We start from the raw sequence: 21,626 nt of genomic DNA, 5'->3' as shown, positions 1-21,626 counted from the left end.
GGTGTAAGAAAAGCTAAGGATATGTCAGTCAATCAGGACATTTTTTCCTGTAACTAACTGGCTTATGGCAAGAGTTAACAGGTTAGAGTAATCAGGGGTGGGCGCTGATTTTTCAGTGCTGTCATTATATGACCTCTATCAATCTATCACACACATATCACATACAGTTATAGCTGAGAACTTAACAGTCTAAATATCAACATTTCAGTATCATTTCCTCAATTCTCTTTTGTTAAACAGACCTGAGTAGACCTGACACCTGTCTCAATACATACAATTAAATAAGAATTTATATAAAGTTTTAAAACAGCTTATAAGTAGTGGTTGAACGATATGGGTTTTTTAATAGCTAATGCCAATTTATGAACAGCTAACAAATGGATGATAAAATGCAACACAACCAATACTGATTACTTGCATGTTCACATGTCCGATAACCAGAACCAATTTAAAGTATTGTTTTATTTCTGTTTTTGATCAAATGATAAAACATCATGGAACTTAACAAACTAGCTTAAACAAAACAACTATTTCTGAAGGGAGTCTACAACTCTCCTTTAATGTAATCATCCAATTTTAACTACAGTTTAAAAGGTTTAGATGTTGTTTATTAGGCTAAAAGCCAGTAGCTGGACTAAGTATACATTCTCTGTAAAGTAAAAATCAGCAAACACCTAGTTGTGATTACAGAGCCTATCTCAAAATGGCATGTTATTAAAATTATTAATATACTGCAGTTTTTTGGCAGTTTAGATTATAGCAGTTGCCTAACTAAATACCTGCTGACAGTTTTTACAAAAGTTTTTAAAAGTTTTAATTTGACAGTGTTTTTACAGTGAGGAGCTTGTCTGCAGCCTATATGGCAGCAAATGACATGCACATCTTATCAACACTCTCATTGTCCTGACACAAAGCACTTTTTAAACACATTTATTGTGATAATTGCAACATGTGTATTTTGACCCATACATTTCTATGTGTTTTGCAAAACCTATACTTGAATGGTGTCGTAGAGATATTATACTAATTTTCACAGAGCTGTAATTACATAGATGATGATTAATAGCAAAATAATGGTTATATAGACCTTTATCACGCTAGCGTCATCTTTGATTTTTAATGGTAATGTCAACGAGGCTGTGAGGGATAGACTTATAGTCTCTTCAATGGGCTGTACTGCAGTTTAAAGTGTTTTTGGATCGTTACATGGACAAAATATTGATAAAATATCTGTCTAAGAACATTCAGTACACAAAGGACTCAAGACAACATGAGTTGTGGAAAATCAGATGTGATCTAGGAGCTTTATACAGCTTAATACCGTTCGTGCCATTGAAGAGATTGTAAGTCTATCCCTGACAGACTCGTTGTCATTCCCATTAAAAGCAAAGATGGCACTAGCGTGAATAAAGATGTTTATATAATTTAGGGAATTTTAAACTAGTGGATCTTGATAAAAACTAAGCGGGCTACATACGATGGCCATTTTGTTGGAACATGCCTGAGCATCAGTCTGGTGAACGGCAACTTTACGAGACTAATGAGCATAGGTAACAGAGAATTCAATTAAAGTTTTTTTTCTAACATGTTCCCATCCATGGCTCTTGAATTTAATTACTGTAAAGTAATGTTACATCTTTGGAACTTTGCAGGAGAACAACTGTATGAGTTCAAAACACAACACAACACAACACAACAAAAAGCAAAGCAGCTTTTCCATATTCAAACTCCTTTAAACATTTGAAGAAGCTCTTCCTTCATACACAAAGGGCCATTCACTCAAGGATGTTAAAAAACAAATACCTTTCAAAGGCAACCTAAGGTAAAGGAAATTCAAATAATTTAAATTCTTAAAGCCCTTTGTGTTGTCAGCCACACTTACAGGAGTATCTGTATTTTACACTCCAGGGGACTTTTACTGGAATTAGACAAACACAAACCGAAAGCTGCTTTGTGTGACATATTGACATTGTAAGGTCCTTTTGTTGAATATGTATGTGTGCACGTGTGCCTGTCTATAAATGTCAGAGAAAAATTGCAATGACGTGGACTCTTCCTAACCCATCTGGGAAATAATGTGCAATGGACATGTACTGCTCACAGCTGAGAGTGACTTTCTGTAGAAATGTGAAGGTTAGAACCTTTATCTAAGCATCTTTTTTTTCTGCTGTATGAGCAATGACCATAAAAGCCATGAATACAAAACAATGTCTACTGTCAACTACTTTTATAGAGACAGTTTAATGTGATTTAAATTGTTAATTTTGTGGTTATATTAATGAAAATGTACTTACAAGAGATAAATATCCCTAGCATATGGCCAGTGTGTTAGTTGTCTGCAGTATATGTTGCATAAAGTTCACAATGAGTAAATCAGCATAATTTGGCCGATTTCTATCCTAACCCTATTGATGTGTGTTTTGAGGGATATTTTAGACATGGCTATCTTTTGTTGTAAATTGTAATAAATGTAGTTATTTAAACACAAATAAAGGTGAGACGTGGTCTGGCAGGTGGTGCAAGTGTGAGGTGACACTTATTAGCAGTTGACACAATTTAGAATCTTACGGCTCAGGTAATTTCCCACTATTCCTTTAATTCCACCCTACACTCTTTTCCCTGTTTCCTTATCACACTTCTACACCATCCAATCAAGTTAAAAAGACAAAAGGCCATACAATAATTGGGAAAGAAAACACAGACTAAGTCAATGCCTCAATATATCCCAAAGTCAGTATTTCAGCACCACGGACAGCAACATTCACTAGTAGTTTTCCATCGGCCTGCTAATCAGTTTATCTGAAATCTATAATCCATGTAATTTTCCACAACCAATGAGCAAGTTTTGATACTTCATACACATAGGAAGGAATACTCAGATAGGATACTCTTTTTTTCTCTTACACTATTCTTTTTTTAATCTCACACGAGCAAACACAAGCTCAATTATATCACTGTCTTTAAAGATCATTTCAGGAGGGTTGAGCCATTCCATATTGTCTGCATATGCAGTCATGTATACACTGGTTGTGCACAGATATGCCTGTGCTGGCAATGTTTCAATTTACTCTCTATTTCTGTCACTCCCTGGATGCTTAACTGTCTCAGAGAATAATAATCACTACACACGCACACACACACACACACATACACACACACACACTTTTCCTCTCTCTGCCTGGATGACTGCCATTAACAATACGGGCCAAGTAATCCTAATTTGTACCTCTAAAGAAAGCTAATCCATTATACAGAAATAACAAATCTGTAAAGAGCAAACACCATTCTTAGGCTGGAAAATCCTGTTAGTGCCAGCTTGATTACCTTACCATTAGGCTTCCTGTACAAGCACTCTAAGTTCAGTCACATGCCTAACCTCATCAGATGGGCTAATGTCTGCAGCAGTCTTGACTTCTGGTATAAATTGACTTAATATTTCATGCTGACAGGGCCAGTTTTACTCCATGGGAGAAATAACACTAAATGTGGCTTTAGTGAATAATTCACATAACTGATAACACTAAGTGTGGCTGTGCTTAATTATTAATGATCTTAATATTGCAAAAAAGCACTGATCAATGTATCACTACAGTGAATGGGAGAAGTGAGTGGATGTGGGCAGAAAAGTTGGGCTGAATGGCATTGCATTACAAACTGCTCCAATCAGAGCAGTGCACATCACATATGATGATAAGCTGACAAGCACTGAATGATGCAACAATGGTTATTGAGTTTTTTTTTTTTTTTTCCCTGCCAATAAACTTAGTAAAATGAATAAATAAATAAATAAATAAATATAATAATAATCAAGACCTGGGGTGATATTCCTTTTTATTTTTCAATCAACATGGATTCTTTAAAACTGGAGTAAATTATGAGATTTTTGTAATTGTGTGGGTTATGTGACTTTCACTGCTCTGAGCACTGACAAACGTGTTTGGGGTTAATCTAGGATTAGCGCACCTTGGTCAGACTTTCACCTTTAAAGGTAAGCCCACAAGTGACAGACCAATCTTTAGCATACATATCCTCTGATTTAACATGATGGTACAGAAAAGTCATTATATCAAAGATGACACAAAATCCATAATATAATTAAGGTATTCAATACAGAATACAGACAATAACCACGTCAAAAACTGAAAAAAAAAATAAAATAAATCTTAACAGTGGAAATATGTCAAAGCATTTTTTTATCCATTCTGTGACATTTGCTGCCATATCATGCAACCTAGATCAGGACAGATACTACACATTTCATCTTGTAATATGTTTAAATAGCTTGCCAGCTGAATAAACGTGTGTCCAGGTGAATGATAATCATTTCATGTGTCACGGTTAATAAGCATCAGCATGTGTCCTTAGCATATGTGTCCATCCCCTCACTTGCCATGTGGGACTCTAAGCTGACAGCATCCTCTTTTTAGTGCCCAGGTGAGAGGGCTAACCCATCTGCATATTCATGACTGAAATAGACACGGTCACCATGGAGACAATCCAGTCTCATGTGCTGATGTGGACACTGTCGATTTGGATATTTTGATGCTACATTTCTGACAGGTATAATCAAATTCTACAGCCCACAAAACAAAGCCAAAAATAGATAAACAAATGTGACACAATAGGCAAAGACTTCATAGACTATGATGCATAAATGTGAAAAAAAAAACAAACAAAAAAACAAATGGAGGTGGTTGCTCACCCGTACACTCAACAGTCAAGTAAAAAACGTGTTTGTGTACACTATCCATTTGTGAACTGTAAACTCTTATAACAGCATGTCTTTTTTTAAAAGCACTTCAATCCTAGTCGAAAACTTTTACTGACCCAAAATGCGCCCCTACAGATTCCAGTCTTAAAACAAGTGGGATACTCTTCCAACTTTTTATGGTAACAAATCATGATCATCTAACATTGTTATTTATCTGCACTGCAAGTGCACTAACTTAACGTCATTTTACCATTTAGCATTGAAAGGAGTTTATACAAATTCTAAATTCCTCACTAAATGCTGACATTAAAACAGGTCGAGCATAGACAGTAGAAGACACTAATCTGTGCAATTTCAGCACCAAGGACAGCGCCGTTAAAAGCTATTTTACAGAGTATATTTCAAGCACATATTAACAAACGACTGCAATTATACTAATAGATATCGATCAAATCACCACTGCAATGGGGAATATGCTAAAATTTCTCATCAGATTGTTAAATGGAAAGTAGCATCTGCAAAGGTTCATATGTATGAATCCATGCAGAACTGGTTCATTAACTAATCAAGGATTTAAACAGTGGAAAGGAACACATACCATGTTGACCTCAGACACCATATCTATGCTCGCCACGTCGATGCTCATCCCAACCGCCACCGGTGCACCTTAAAAGAGAGGAGAAACTTAACCCTCAAGTTCACCGAAACCATTTATTTGCTTTGTAATAAATTACTTTTCCTCTGGTATTCTTTAAATAATTACATAACAGTCAAAGTATGGACTAATAAAGTGAGCGACGTCGTACCTCCGAAGTCTGGTCGAAGACGAATGTCATAGCCTTTCAACAGCTTGTCTACTGTCTCTTTGACAAAAGACATGTTTCCTGGTTCTTTGGCGCTGAAAAGAAATAATAAAGAAGGTTATTCCATCATATTAGAGAGCCTAGGAGTTCCATGCTCTCGCGCGTCTCCACCAGCTCGTCTTACCTTTGAGCACAGCACATCACAGCCACAATTACCGGTAATGAAAGAACACCAAACAGCCTTCGTTTCTGTATACCAAACATTCCTTATACTTAGACAAGGAATCGAGTGACAAAACGGACGTTGTAAGGTTTCCTTACGTAGGTAACAGGTAATGCTATTCCATCAGAAGGTCTTTGCTAAAGAAGTCATTGATGCCTCCAATTACTGTCAAGCACGCACAAACAATTCGTTGCGATCCGGGTTTTCGCTCTCTTGAGGAGACTGTAGTATTTGGATAGGTGCTCGGTAAATACAATGCATTTTGCCCAAGACACTACCGGAGATCGCGGCAGGGGAGTCGGTGGTTGGGGCTCAGCCAGATCTCCATCCTTAGGTTTTAACGCCCATTGCTGTGCTGTCCCGAATATACACCCTCTGTTGAAGTCAATGTCTTAACGCCTCTTATTTGGCTAAAGCTAAAATCAAAGTAAGGTCTGACTTGTCTATTGTGGAAATTGAATTATTGCTCAACCACATGCAACAATATACACTTTATATCAAATGTTCTCAAAATCCACTGCCTTCCTTGGGAAAACGTGAGAATTGGAAACTGAAACTGAAAGTTCGGCTATTGATTTCGGCGACAGTGACTGGACCTTAATGACCACGTCTACCGGAGTGTGTTGGCATGTGAGCACGAGGACTTCACTATAAGTAAACTGCTCACGTGACTTGCTATTCCACGCGCTGTGGCGCAGGCACGAATATGTTGCTTGGTGTTGCTCTTTTTTACAAGATAATAAAACAGAAAAACTAATCAGTTTTCTCCGCCAAAACACTTGATTGGTTTCAGTGGGTCAGCAAAAAGTTAAGTTAAGGCGCGTTGTCTTGTAGAGAGAAACAAAAAAAGCTATATGCGAGCGTAAAAGTTGAGAAAGATTGAGAGGATTGGTCTCTCGTACTCTTCGCTCGTGGGGAGCAATAAAGCGGTGAGTATTGTCGGCGTTTTATTGAGAAAGAGCTCGTGAATTTTTGCAGTTGTTGCAGAACAATAATTCATCTTGTAGGTGTACATCAATTGAAGCCGCTGTGAGGAGAAAGCAACCTACAACACCTCCTCAAGGAAGCTGATTGAGTCACGACTTCTTATGTTGTAGATTCTTCCCTCGACGTTCAAGGGCGGGAAAGGTAGATATTTTCAGAGCTGTTGTTTCCTGTTCCTACACGCTAGAACATTATATCTGTGGCAGTTTACATGAAACATGTCATAACTGTTAAGTACTTAGCTCTTTCCTTCCATTTGGGTGTTATGGACACTAGTACTCTCTCTCTCTCTCTCTCTCTCTCTCTCTCTCTCTCTCTCTCTCTCTCTCTCTCTCTCTCTCTCTCTCTCTCTCACTCTGTTTCTGAGAAGATCATTTTAGCTGCACATATCTGCTCCAACAAGGTATGGCGGTATCAAATAGCAGTGCTTAAAAAAATTATTAGAGCATTATATCTCCTGTACTGTACCACTACGCACACACTAATAATGATAAACAGATCATCACACCACGGAGGGGAAGAAGAATAATGCTGCTTTATTGACACCTTCTGTGATGGAATCAATCTGAAGTATTATTTGTCCTAACCACCACTCCCCATCAATGGATACTAAGGCTCCTCTAGACAATTTTATTATACATAATCAGATTTTCAGTGAGGCCTGACAGTCTGCTGAAGATTACGCACAATTGAAATGGCTGCTACTAAGCCTTAAAAACTTGTCATTAGACTAATCCTGTTAATTTGACCTGTGTTCAGAAAAACTTGGCCCATTGCTCTGACTGCATGTAGAGGTTGTTTATGGGAGCTGCTGGTGCATTTGACGCAGTCAGTGGTTGAAGTAAGTGGTCTTCTTAAATCCCTCAAGGCTGTAGTGTGTGGACCGATGCCGCCCTCAGGGTTGGGGAGTAACGGAATACATGTAACGGGATTATGTATTTAAAATACAACATATAAGTAACTGTATTCCACTACAGTTACAATTTAAATCATTGGTAATTAGAATACAGTTACATTCAAAAAGTATTTTGATTACTGAAGAGATTACTTTGCATTTTATTGTCATTTGTTTCATTTAATATTTAGTCCTTTCAGATGGAAAACATTTATACATATAAATGATGCAAAGTGCATTTGAACAGCTGTGAAACACTTTCTTATGATGGGTTACATTCATACGAGCAGACAGAAAAGTAAGTTTGAAGTTTGGAACAGAAGAAATAGTAATAAACCTTGTGTAAATTGTCAGCTTTACGCTAAGCTAAAATGCTATTCCTAGCCATTTTACATGCACGTTACCAGGCACAATCATAAAATTCACGTTAGATCATAATTTCTTTTTTTCTAGTAAGACCTTTGATATTAGGGCACAAATCGTATTCTTGATAATAATTTTTGTATTGTTTTCCTGTAAAAAATATCTACAAATCCTTAAAACAAGATCAATTTGATTAATCTTATTTTAGAAACAACACTGCATAAGATATTTAGGTTTTTCAGAGAATGTATTAACGTGTATTTGTTTTACTGTATTGGCAGAGTTTTTATAGTCAAAACAAGTGAAAAAATCTACCAGTGCTGAAGAAGTAATCCAAAGTATTTAGAATACATTACTGACCTTGAGTAATCTAACAGAATATGTTACAAATTACATTTTACAGCATGAATTCTGTAATCTGTAGTGGAATACATTTAAAAGGTAACCCTCCCAACCCTGGCCGCCCTAATGCTTTTAGAAGCCGACATCAGATGCAGAGGGATGTGGCTGTGCTTCCTGGTGCTGTTTCGCAAGCATTACTCCAGAGAGGCAAGGGCTGAGACTCTACTGAGCTGAGATGTTTTCAGACACTCTTTCTTCTTCAGTCCTCAAGTACATGTTATTTTGTTCGTGAATAGCAACATAAGCTATTGATCCACTGTCTGAAAAAGTGTTAGGACTATATTGAAATAATAAATACATCTAGATAGCCTTATATATTTTGAATGGTAAACAAATCTTCTTTAACTCTATTTTTTGGACAGATAGTCCTGTCTGCACCAAACAATTTTTTTTTTCTTTTTTCTTTTTTAGAATCATTTCAAGTGCATTGCTTTCACCCACTTTTTCACATTTTAACATTAAAGTTGGCATTTATAGAAAATTATTCAATTATGTTGCTAAAAATGATTTCTGGGGACTTTTAGTTATACTGCATATTGGGAATGATTTCTATGCTCCTTGCAATAAACATTTATCAAGAACAGCTAGAAGGAAAAAGATGGTAAGAGAGGGTTGCTCTGAACAGCACTTACCCACACACACCCACATCATATCATCCAAACAAAGCACTCCACTCACACATCATCTGCAAATGTAAAGGCTCCTCAGTGTGTGGGCAGAGCAAATGGCACCAAGTCACGGTCACACACCAAGCCAAATGCCTTTAAAGTGATGGTAGTCGAACAGGGAGTGGGAGGACTGGAACCTTGTACTATGATCTCTGTATCTATGACCAAAATTTGTCTTTAAATTGACAAGTCTCCCCTGACCGCTTTGATCGTAAGGTATAAGGCGAAGTTCACTTTACTGTACTTTGCTTCATTTTGCTCACTAGACATTCAAAGGAATGCTATTCATGATTTTATAATCTACTGTATGGGTGAGATGGTACAACATCACTGGTGGGAATGAAAACATGGTTGTGCTGGCTTCCTTTGTAAGGGTTTTTCCTTCCATTTGTGTCAAGTCTCAGATGCAACAGACCTCTTTCCTCCACATGCCCCTACCACCCCCTCCAGATTAAATTGACACAGATAAATAGATCCTCGGGATGGAGTTATATTGCACTGTGCCAAATGAATAATGTATGTATGTGGCTGGCATTGGGGGGCCTGATTTGTTTTAGATTAAGACAGAACTTTGCAAAATCATTCATAATAGCTATTGAAGGATTCAGACCCATGTGATACTACAGAAAAGATGAACAGACATACTTTGAGAAATTAAAAGTGTGCAGTTAATGGTAGTAATGCAATTTACTGTTAGATGCTATGAAAGTTCATGTACTAACTTTACCATGCGTGGTGAGTAACATACCTTGTGTCATAGATTGAAAACAGCTTTTTATTCCCATCTACTGCATTCCTGAAAAACAGAAAGGGAAGTGATGTTACTATTCCATCATGGAATAGAACATTCCTAATTTTAAAATGGATTATTCCAAATTCTGTAAAGATAAGTGACATTTCAGTTTGTGTAAAGAACAAAAATATATCACCTCTTAAAATAATTACCAAATATCATCATTCCTTTGCAATAACGCACATAATACGTTATGCAATGTATGTCTTGAGTTCAAACAGGCATGAATGAGGGCTGTCATTATCTTGTCTAATAATCTTAGTTATTTAAGCTCTGTTTAACACAAACACACACTAACTAGATCAGGTTTATTAGACGCTCACAGGACACAGGTGGACTGTAGAAGTAACAGCTGTTCATGAGTGAAAAGTCTATGGAGTCCACATCAATGAAGTCAATCAGCATTCAAATAAAAGTGCTTCAAATATGAAGCAATACCCAGAACACATTACTAAAACATCACATTATGTATAAACAATGAAAAACTGTTGTTTATAATACAGTAATATTGTTTATGATATCAGGATGATACAGTGCAGCTCCATGAACCAAGAAATAATGTCGCCCTAACAGATACATGTTTCAAATTGTTTTTTGTTTTTTTTCAAAAGCACTGTGACCACTAAAGCCAACCCATGGCAGATGTTTAATTTACTGAGTTGAATCAAAGGCTTTCCTTGGTGCTCTTTTTGCAATCGTATATCACTCCTCATCATGCATTGTATTTTTCTAGATACCCATAGTGAGTATTTATGTATAGGACCAGACCAAAAATATTTTTTTATTGCTCATGCAAAGAGACCTCATCTTTATATTTAAAGGTTATAATCTTTGTAATATGGATGTTTTGTCAATACCACATTTCATGTATACACTTGCATAATTTTCTATGATCACTAGTATGAATATTGGACTTTTTCATGGAACATTAGCAGAACAAATATGTAAATCTTTGGTAAAACCATTCTTAAGAAAACTGTTCCATGAATAGGGACCTTTGATAAGTATGGCAAATTTTTATATGTTGTCTGCGTAGCACAGTGCTCCATTTTGCAGACACTTCCTAGTTGTTCTGTCAGCCTAATGTGTCCCCAAATAAGTGGAGAGGATTTGTTCTTTTTACTCAAGCACGGTACGACATTGGAGCAAGTAGCCTACTGTATGGTGATTTAAGGTTTACATTTCAGGCACTGCAGTCAGTGAGATTCAGCGTCAGAAGAAAAAAAAATGGGATTAGAGTTCCCTCTGATGGCTGTCCTCATTACTACCTGTGCCGTGCCCAATCTATTTATTAGAAAACACAAACCACAACATCGCTCCGCGGACTCTCTCAAACCACTTTTTTTTCATGTCTAGTCCAACCAACAATCAATAGGATCCATCTCTGACTGATACCATGACAGTCTTTTTCAGGACGACGCTCTAATTTACAACCCGTTGTTCAAAGCCGATAGTTAAAACAATAAATGATCTCCCTCAGTGGAGATGTAATAGTCTGCAGGTATTCTTCAGAGGAAACCAGTCTTTATTAAACAGTCTTACTGGCGCAGGTGGGCTGCCAAAGGGGAAATGTTCGGGCGGAAAATGCCAAGTAAGCAGAACTGTTGGGGAATCCACACATTTTTAACCATCCACCACGCTTTTATCGCATGCGAGCGCTGGGGTCGCGCTCTTCTTTGAATACGCTTAACCTTTAAGTTTCAAACCCCAGCGGTTCTTAGATTTCCCTCAGGGGATAATTACGCAGCGCGAGGGGAGGTGACGTCCTATTACTTTGGTTCCAAATATTAGTAAATGCCACTAGAGTGACAGACAGTAGGGTTGGAGTGGAGAGAGCAACGGATGTCCAAACCGACGATCCGGTAAGCAAAGAATCCTGTTAAACTCTGTAACGCTTGAACGGTTGAGCAGATAAGCGATAATAGACTACCACAGAGTGGAATGTAGAGGGAAGAAGGGGAAAGTAATGGTCTGTTAAGTGGGGACAAGCTGTCTGAGGGAGAATAGAGGGAAAACTGTTTTATAGGTATCTTGTGCTGCCTGCTTACTGTCTTTCAATTGGATATAGGAGTGATGAAGAAGAGGTCTTGGGGATGCGGAGGAAAGGAAACGTTCCTCTTCAGCGGTTGCTCAGTAACTGAATCGTAAAAGAGGACAGAACAATGAGCCGAGATGGATAAGACTGGATATATGTGAAGATCAACGTATTACCCTGCTGCTGCTGAACATTGCGGGAACATTTTGGTCACTTCTTCAAAAAGATTAATTGCAGATCTTCAACGTGGATCCACTGCACCAATCAGGTTTTAATGGTAAGATACGAGGCTTTTACAGTACTGGTATCGAGATTGTATACTATATCTCTACTCAACTCTTCTTTGCAGGACTCGCTATAAATGCCTATGCACTGAGTTGGACAAGTTTATACGCCAGAGGCTGTTAAAACTAGAATTACAGCTGCTGCACACTCAGCGTTCTAACGGCTTTATCAATGACCACTATGAGCATGTTTCCAGAAATCAAGAAATGCATTAAACTGGTATTCAGTGGATCAGATGTGTTGCTTTGACATGATCGTGATTTCCCAATCAGGATTCTGTTTTTTTCTTTCTTTCTTTTTCCCCTTATTTTCATAAAGCAAAAAAAAAAAAAAAAAAAAAAAAAGAAAAGAAGTAAAATAAAGGTATAAAAACATTATATAGAAAATACACGTTGAAATAATGTCACAAAGTGGCTCGATTTTATTTCCGTTTATTGATTTCTATTTAATACGACTTATCGATTACCGCATGTCGATTAATAAGAGCAATGTTTCGATAGATGCAACTTAGTTAATTATGATGTTGTTTGTGGTTGTTTTTGAGTTCACTGATTATCGTATCTTACCAGATATTTTGCATGCCCCTCTAACTCTGTCTTGGTTTCTTAATTTTACGCTAAATTAGCTCAGGTCTGGAGCCTGCATAATTCAGTTTCATGGAGAATGATCAGATTATCAGTGACACAGCCTGCTCTGGACTTCACTCTCTTCATAATGCTGGTGTGCCGTATGCTGGACTCTTTGCAGGTATGGGATATGGACCAGACTGCAGCTCCAAAATGAGAAGTCTGTGGGTCGGTGTTGTGTTCATGACTTTAACCTGCCGTTTGAGGTAGACTATATCTTTAAAATATATTCCTGTTTCTGCTCACTTTATTTGTTTTTTTAATTTAATGCAGCATTCAGTTAATGCCAAAAATAAAACATCTATGATGAGATTTTTTATATCAGTTATATCCTGAACCACACATTTTACAAACCATTGTATTATTGTGCTAAAACACTTAATGCTTGTAGTTATTAATTCTCTGTGTGATCTCTGTGTGCATTAGCCTCTCACAGTCCACTACAGGGACTCCTAAAGAGTCAGAGCTCAATGATAACATCACAGTGTTCACACGGATCCTGGATGGATTGCTGGATGGCTATGATAACAGACTGCGACCTGGGCTGGGAGGTATACTCTGCCTAGACACCATCTTCATCTCAAAACCTCATCAGTAACAAGATTGTGCTTTTGGGAAGAGCTGATTTTTCTCTGCATGTTAGAGGCATTTATGTCTGGCAGTGACCTTCAGTAGTTAGTCTGAAAAGACATAATCAGAGATAAAGGCAGATGGTTTTTGAAAAATAGTGCGAAAGCATGCGCATTCCACCCTGACATCAGCATGAAGTACCTTCTTAAAAAAACCAGAGTTGCTGCTTCTAATCAGTAATCCACTAACTGTGAAGAAAGGTGCACAGAAAATATTTTTTATTTTTTATTTTTTTTCATAAAGGCAGAGATGTTTTCACAGCAGAAGTGATCACTGAAATTGCCTGGTCCTCTGTGAAAGTCAATTGGCCACAATTTCTGGGCACTCTGAATTAGTGTTCTTGCAAGACACAGAGATAAAGAGAAAGAAAGAGAGGGTGGGAGAGAGAGGACACGAATGTGACTACTGACCTTGAGAAAGCTATCGTTCTTTTCAAAGGGTCAGGCTTAATGTTCTCAGAGTGCAAAAGCATGGCATTATAGCACAGAGTGAGAATAAATACTGGGCTGTTTTATTTACACGTGAGAGAGTAAAAGAAAGCATATCTCAAAACTATAGCAGCAGCACAGTGGTGACTGTAGACAAATGATGGCATTGGACTTGATTTAGTGCTTTGAGAAGGAAAGTGTAATGAGATGAGAGAAACTGATAGTCACCAGAGATAGTCATTCATTTAAAAAGACCAACCTGGTCTCATAGTGAAAATGTGACTATATAAATTTTTGCAAAACTTGTTTTACGTTTCTCCAGGTACAATTCCCTGCAGTTTCAAGGTGAAATGAACACTAGATTTTATTCACTTTCACTCAAATCATGACTTAAGTGGCTGATTCTGACTTTATAAATACTTATTTTTGTCTTTATTACTCAGACCCTGCTATTTTATGATATCGAAACACTTTTACTCTAACACATCTTTTGAGAAACGATAAATTTTAATATTTGTATTACAGACCCACCTACATATATACACTTATTCCAGCATGATTAACTTGCGCGGTAGCTCACCTGATTGGTCATTGGATTTAGAGTCGGAGGACCGCGGTTAAAGACCAGCCATAAACTTAAGCTGATGCGTGACATTACAGAGTCATAGAGGCGGCACGAAATGATGGGCTTGGTTCAGAAAATGTGATTTTTCGTATTGTTTCTGCATTTTAAAACACTAATGGTTTGGTTTAGGCATTGTTTAGATAAATATGTCTTTTTCAATGTCTCATTTATATTTTAAAACACTATTGGTTAGGTTCAGGCAAAAGTTTTAGGTTAAGGAGGTATGTTTTAAAAACAACCATCTAAAATTCACCTTTAAACTTCGTCTGAATACGACACCATTTTACTTGCTTTTGTGCCCCCAGCTGGACATTTCACTGGAAACCTGCAGCCAAACGTGATATACAGCATGTACATTTTGAATTGCAAAAATGTTGTCATGTTCACATGAATTTCATGAGACCAGGCTGTAAAAGACTGCAAAGAAATGTACAATTTGTCAGAATCAAAACATATTTTAATGGAACTTCTGCACTTTTTCATCATATTCAGACTCATGCATGGTGTTCTTATTACTAATTAACTATACTGCATATTTTGTAATATTGTTTACCAATTCCTTATTTTGTTAAAGGAAATGTTTCACATTTATTTTCAAACACATCTGAATACAGTATGCACAGTACCACTGAATGTGAAGTTTCGATGACCAAAGTTAAAATTCATCTAACAAATCACAACCTGTATTTGGTTTTACAGAGAAAGTGACAGAAATTAAGACCAACATCTTTGTCACCAGCTTTGGTCCAGTGTCAGATACTGAGATGGTAAGTACTTGAACCATATTCTTTTCCATTGAAAAACACCATTCATTCACCATTAGAAATTCCTAACTGAGATCCTCCTTCATTAAAGTCAACATGAAACTGCGTTCGAACCCCATTTTACTTCGAAATCTGATGTATTTCATAGTAAAACAGGATATTCTATTCCAAAAATGTAGGGCAGGACTTGATTTTATCCATCAGGAATTTATCGGATCAAGAAAAAAAAACTAAAAAAAAAACTGTGTCCATTGCACACCAGAATGGATCCAAGGTGGTTGTCAGGGAGGGGTTGATTCTGTAAATAAGAGGGTTTGGTAATGTCTGCCAACAAAGAAAGTTGTTTCAGATGTGGAGCAAGTTATTTCATTTTCAGCCTGGCCTAATAGAATAACGTTACTTACATTTTTGCTAAATAATTTTACATGGCTCGTTGTACATATCACAGCATTTTCCTAGAGAGAAAAAAATTAAAAATAGAGGAGCTACAACTACAATGACTTATATTCACTTTCACACAAATCACGAGTAAAACATATGATTATCAGTTCATAAACACTTACTTTTCTGCCTGTTCCTCGTACAATGTTATCTTATGACACTTTTTTTTTAGCACATGACTAAGGCGATGCATTTTATCATTTGCATTACTAAACCAACTACATTTATAAGCATGTTTAAGTGCAATCAAAGTGCGCATTAGCTAAACTATTAGAGGTACGAGAGGGGTACGAGAGTATGCGAGTGGACACCTGAGTCATAGAGTCATAGAAGCACAACAAAATGATGTGGTTGCTTCAGCAATTGTGTTTTTTACCATACATTTTCTTTTATGACACTATCGGTTATGTTTAGGTTTAAGGTCTAGAGTAATTTTTAGTACATTAACCTTATAAACTCATCTGTTTTTCATCTTACATTTGCTTTTTATGACACTATTGATTAGGTTTAAGGTTTAGGGTAGGGAGGTAGATGGAGCATAAATGTGAAAAATCTCATCTGTTTGGGAGAACACTCTTGGTGCCACACAGTTGAAATTTTTACCTCAGAAACTATTGCAATACTTGTCATGAACAACGTAATTTCATTTGTAAAAATGTCGCTGAAGTCTCTTAATTTTTATGAGAGCAGGGTGTACATTTTGATTAAAGATAATGAAGACAAACCTTTTTTTTTCTTTCCTGGGAATAATGTTCCCTGATGAATCATGCACAATAAGACCAGAAAAAGGTCATTTTAGAATTCATGTTGACTTTAAACTTTGCTTCCATCTGTAACGCTCCTTCACCTTTCCAACATTTACCGCTGGAGGAAGAAAATTCTGCATGCATTATTTAATAAAGGCCATAGTATGAACTAATGAATGATACTTCTACTGTTCATTTTTATATTAAGTCATGATACACTTTGCTCTCCTTTCAAATACACACTAAATGACTCTTGACATTTTCCTTTCAACACAGGAGTACACCATTGATGTGTTTTTCCGTCAAAGCTGGAAAGATGAACGTTTGCGTTTTAAGGGGCCAATGGAGATGCTACCTTTGAATAACCTGCTGGCCAGCAACATCTGGACCCCTGATACTTTCTTCCTTAATGGCAAAAAATCCATCGCTCACAACATGACCACACCAAACAAGCTGCTGAGACTGAAGGATGATGGGACATTGCTGTACACCATGAGGTATTTGCATCATATTTCACATTCCTGTCATTTACAGCATGTGAACTACTGTCTGTATGAAGGAATTTGTGTAGTTATGGGTAGTGGAGTCATAAATTTCACCTTCATCTCATTTATGCCCTCCTCACCCCTGTTTTGCATTGCTGAACCCTCTGTCATGTGACAGACACATCTTGCCTCCCGCTGAACTCAGCATCTCATGTTCCACTTCATACACAATCTCAGTGGGAATGTTCAGCATGCCCCTGCTAAAGCTAGGACTTCTCTACACCAGTGTCAGAAATAACTTCTTTATTAAGGGGCAATATAAATTTTTTACCTTTATAATTACTTATTTTTTTCTAGCATTACTTATACAGTAAAACAGCTTTTCATCCATTTATGTCAAATAATTGAAATGGCCACCACTGTGTCTAAACCCATAACTAGACAGGCCTAGAATATAACATTATGGAATATGTCAAATTCACCATAGGAAATTTTTTTGCCCTATATTTGAAATATTTTGGGCATTTTATTTCTGACCCTGCACTACACATAGTTTGTCCTGTCACTTTACAAAAGAGGTCACATGAGTTTATCTCTCTGGTCTATTTATGTATTTAATTTAACCTTTATTGGAGCAGTCATATTAAGTCAACACCCTAATGGTGCACCAAAGAAAAGAGAACAAGTGGGAAGATAGAAACTAAGGAAAAGTAGAAAGAGAGCATGTATATTTTTATGCTACTGTTGTTGAGCTGTTCTCAACAGACTCTCTGCTCCATTACTCGCACTACCAGGGAGGAGGCAGAACACACGCACAAACACACGCTCACATTCACATGCACACAGTTTCTGCTCTCCACGCTATCATCAGCAACAAACTATAGCCAAGTACTGTACACTATTGTGTTAGGGTCATATACAGTAAAAGCTGCTATTGCTGTCCTAGAATGGCATCAATACTAAATAGTGGAAATTGCTTCACTAAGTGCTGGATGCTGAGGAGCACATTAATTATAGTGTTTGGATTATGGTAGTTATTAATTGTTTTTATTCTCTGAGGTTACAGTTATGATAATACATTATATAATGAGTTATTAGCTTTTATTAACTCAAACTTAAATGCAAAGGGGGATTTGGTGAGTTCTCCACAGAGGTAACAGGCACAATTGGATTTCCTGTAGAAGGACTAAGGCAATATAAAACAAAATGAAAAAGGCAAAGAACATGGATTTCATTTACGCAAAACACATTCCTTTCTCGTTTACATAGCTTCATTTTCTTTTTGTTGTTTTCATTGTCTGTGCTGCATATCTTGTGACCAAACACAATATTACAAAATCATTCAACTGCTAAAGTTCAGATAGAGCTGTTTTTTTCTCTCCCTTTGATCAAATTGTAATTAGATTGAAAGAGAGCCCATCAATCAAACATTAATGACTCCGAGATAGGAAATGACTTAGAGTATGTCATTTAGAAATCGATGGTGGAGCTATTGTAGCTTGCTTACAATAAACTCTGCCCAGTGTTGCATTTCCTAACAGTGCAAACCACTGAAAGGGCTTTTTACCACTCGCTAATGTGCACATTGTTTCCGGAAAAGTGATCAGCAGTAGGGTTTTTTTTTTCTCCCGCTGAGATGGAGAGCAGCACCTTAGCTGCCATGAAAAAGCAGGGCAAAACAGTTTCACCACCCACATTCTAAAAGTGGAATGCAGTCTACAAGCTTTTATTAGAGTTAAAAAGGAGGTTATGAGACCGAACAAAAGGGAGATGTTCTAGAAACTGTCAAATCTTCTGAAGGATCTGCCATATTTTAAAAATAACCTCTGAGCTTGAGCATACATATATCGAGGCAAATGCTCCAGAAGGAAAACATGCATTGTAGAAGTTAGCTAATATATAAATAAAATAAGCCTGTATTAATAACTGTTTATCAACATCACTCAATAATAACAAAGTTCTTGGGATGTTTTTCAATATACCAGTCAACAAAAATGATAGCAACTCTAGTAATGATTTGATATTTGTAATTTCTATATGCTGCATCACAGGGCCATAAACACTGTAGACATTGAGGGTGACATGTCCCACATCGACATCTGCACATACTGTATAACTTGTACGGTTGATATCAAATTGTAACACTAAAAACAAAATATCAAAACAGTTCTTTAATAATTACTTTTAAATAAATAGCTCTAGTATTTAATTATATAATTAATTATACATAGTATTTGTATGTTACTATTGTGTTAGCACAGAATCAGCCACTATTAGTCAAAGATACAGAATCTTCTATAAAAAACAGGTTTTTGAAGACCTACAGTGGAAGGACATAAAAGAGCTTTAATGGCCTAGACTAAACAAAACTCACCTTCAGGATGAAGCTCTAAGCACTCACGATTTGTCAAGGCCCTAGCGCCACATCATTTTGTCTCCACATCCAGCAATGCTGACCTCAGCACTAATTGTGTTTAGGAAGTACACAGTGGGCCCGTCGCCTCCCATATGGCTGTTTTTGATAAAGTTGTGTGAGCTGGTTGAGTTGAGGTTGAGTTTAGAGGACAGTCCTTCATTTTTCCAATACAGCAACTCATCATGGAGCTGTCAGAGATGAAGGCCCTGCGCTGATTTAGTAAGAGAACAGCGTCTCACGTGTCCCGCCCCATTAATTACAATCTCACAGGATTTCCAGTCAACCACAGGCCCTTCAACCCTGCTCCCATCCTCAGTTGCTGATGAAGGAGGTTTTAAGCTGTTCCAGCACCACAGCAATATCAAGCCCTTCATTATGCTAGTTGCTGAGGGTCAATCCTGACAACTTATTGCAGTGCTTACACCAAAGCACAGAATGAATGGTCTTCAGCAGAGATGTTTTGGGAAGGGCATAATTGCTACAGGGTGGCATAATAAGGCAGCCATAATTGTAATGCTAGCTATGATCAGCCTTGTCCTCCCACAATTGCTTTGCTAAATGGCTTTGCTAATGACTTTTGCTTTAACAGCAGACATTGATCACAAATGAATGTCGATTTAAAGAGACTTTTTGCAATCAGACATTGGAAATTTCTGTGGTGTAGTCCGCACAACTCAATCTCATAGATAATTTAGTTGAAGGGACGAATATTTCTTTATTGCAATGAAAAATGCCTGTTAGCTTTTCCACAGAGAAAAGGGGTTACCCCAGCATTGGTATTTATAATGTATAAAATATAAATATAAGTATATTATAGTTGATGTTCACATTATGTATGGGATTATGTATCTCGAACTGGCTCAGCTCTAGCTGAATGGAACACATAAATGACTACAGCAGACCGATCTCGTGATTGATTGCAGCAGTGGCCAATCGTGTACTTGCTACTGCAGCGCAGACAAAGTGTTTAGGCACTTGCAGGTTGCGTTTTTTATTTATTTATTTTTTTTAGCTTATTTCCTCATCCACAACAATAACAACAACATGGACAGATACATTGAAAAATAGAGGAAAAGGGGAAATACTTAGTTGTTTCCAGGTCTTCACTGAATGATTGTTAAATACATAGGCTTCAGCTATGTTTGGAGATTGGTGGGAAATGTATGTCCTCACCACTTTTTGAAATAGCTTTCGTCAGGTGCATGTCTAATCCAGATGAAACATCTCCAGTTCTTGAGTTTCACATTTCATCCATATGTGTTTTGAGTGGCAATCTTTTGCTGGAATGTGTTATTATTATCGCACTCCTTTCCAGTGGAATCGCAAAGAAAAATTTAACCTACCCATGATGTAGATCCACTGATGTACAGATGCATTTGCTGGTTTATTAAAATAAGAAGTTATATTAGGCTGAATTAGAACCTTTAGAACCTAAACTACCTCTAGACCAATCAGTCAGTGTCTGAATTAGAGTGGTGATCTACAATATGTATATATTTAATGACTAACAAAATTCCAAGACTGACCGATAGTGACAGATGTTGAGAGTAAGTTATTATATTATGTGAAATGTTTATTTGAGTGCTTGAATTGGTGTTCAAGAATGACTGTTTATCAAAACAGATAATGTAAAATAATGCTCATAACATAATTAATATTCATTTTGTTTCGCCACTTTGCACTGCCTTCTTAAATAATATTTTTGACTTTAGATTGCCAGGTTTATATGTCAAGCTAAGGAACATTTAGAAATTGTTTGATATTTTTAATAGACAATGTCTCGGTGCTCTGGATATGTATTTTTTTATTTTTTTATTGTTATGTATAACTGAAAAGAAAGAAGAAGCCTTTAATGTTAACAAATGTACTTCCATTAACAAAATATATTTTTTAATGCTTGCAAATCAGTAGAAAAATGATTACAAAGGGGTTCTCTGTGGAAATGCAATTGTATCACAAATTCATGGACATCTGTAATTTGATAGTCTTCAATAAATTAACTAGTAATTGTTGCAATGAAGCTTGATATCTTAATCCATAAAAACTATGCATGGGCACCCCCTTGCCACCCCATGACAAAAATTCTAGATCTGCTCCTGACAGAGAAACGATGGATTTATTCACAGTGGTGCTATCTTTAATTTTTGACAGGAATGACAATGAGGCTGTGAGGGATAAACTAATGGGCTCCTCAATGGAATGTTCTGCAGTTTGAAGAGTTTTGTATTTTTCCACTGACGAACCATTGAAAAAAAAAAAAAAAAAAACAAACAAAAAAAAAAAACACCAGCTTTCCAAGAAAT

At 36.9% G+C, this 21,626-nt stretch overlaps 2 protein-coding genes across 6 annotated transcripts in view; one reads left to right on the top strand and one right to left on the bottom strand.

The window, feature by feature from the left end:
* gabrb3 (gamma-aminobutyric acid type A receptor subunit beta3) overlaps nucleotides 1–21,626 on the bottom strand; it is a 103,478-nt gene that overhangs the window by 51,491 nt on the left and 30,361 nt on the right. For 2 of the 3 annotated variants that reach the window (XM_051712692.1, XM_051712694.1), the window contains exons 2-4: nucleotides 9,798–9,845; nucleotides 5,518–5,609; nucleotides 5,310–5,377 (exon numbers count right to left, since the gene is read on the bottom strand). In XM_051712692.1, the coding sequence (XP_051568652.1) occupies nucleotides 5,310–5,377; nucleotides 5,518–5,609; nucleotides 9,798–9,845 (208 nt within the window). Of the gene's footprint in view, nucleotides 1–5,309; nucleotides 5,378–5,517; nucleotides 5,610–5,698; nucleotides 6,349–9,797; nucleotides 9,846–21,626 lie in introns of those variants that run through there. The other variant, XM_051712693.1, reaches the window with a different exon arrangement.
* The window catches only part of gabra5 (gamma-aminobutyric acid type A receptor subunit alpha5), a 56,246-nt gene continuing 41,056 nt past the window's right edge, over nucleotides 6,437–21,626 (top strand). The window contains exons 1-7 of one of the 3 annotated variants that reach the window (XM_051712696.1): nucleotides 6,437–6,666; nucleotides 6,745–6,865; nucleotides 11,911–12,154; nucleotides 12,910–12,994; nucleotides 13,215–13,339; nucleotides 15,171–15,238; nucleotides 16,699–16,919. In XM_051712696.1, coding sequence (XP_051568656.1) covers nucleotides 12,912–12,994; nucleotides 13,215–13,339; nucleotides 15,171–15,238; nucleotides 16,699–16,919 — 497 coding nt within the window. In that variant the 5' untranslated portion in view covers nucleotides 6,437–6,666; nucleotides 6,745–6,865; nucleotides 11,911–12,154; nucleotides 12,910–12,911. Of the gene's footprint in view, nucleotides 6,667–6,744; nucleotides 6,866–11,282; nucleotides 11,705–11,910; nucleotides 12,155–12,909; nucleotides 12,995–13,214; nucleotides 13,340–15,170; nucleotides 15,239–16,698; nucleotides 16,920–21,626 lie in introns of those variants that run through there. The other 2 variants (XM_051712697.1, XM_051712695.1) reach the window with 2 other exon arrangements.

The sequence above is a fragment of the Myxocyprinus asiaticus genome, chromosome 12, assembly GCF_019703515.2.
Source record: "Myxocyprinus asiaticus isolate MX2 ecotype Aquarium Trade chromosome 12, UBuf_Myxa_2, whole genome shotgun sequence".
NCBI lineage: Eukaryota > Metazoa > Chordata > Actinopteri > Cypriniformes > Catostomidae > Myxocyprinus > Myxocyprinus asiaticus.
The sequence above is the reverse complement of the archived record's forward strand: the minus strand, read 5'-3'. Positions and strand labels throughout refer to the sequence as shown.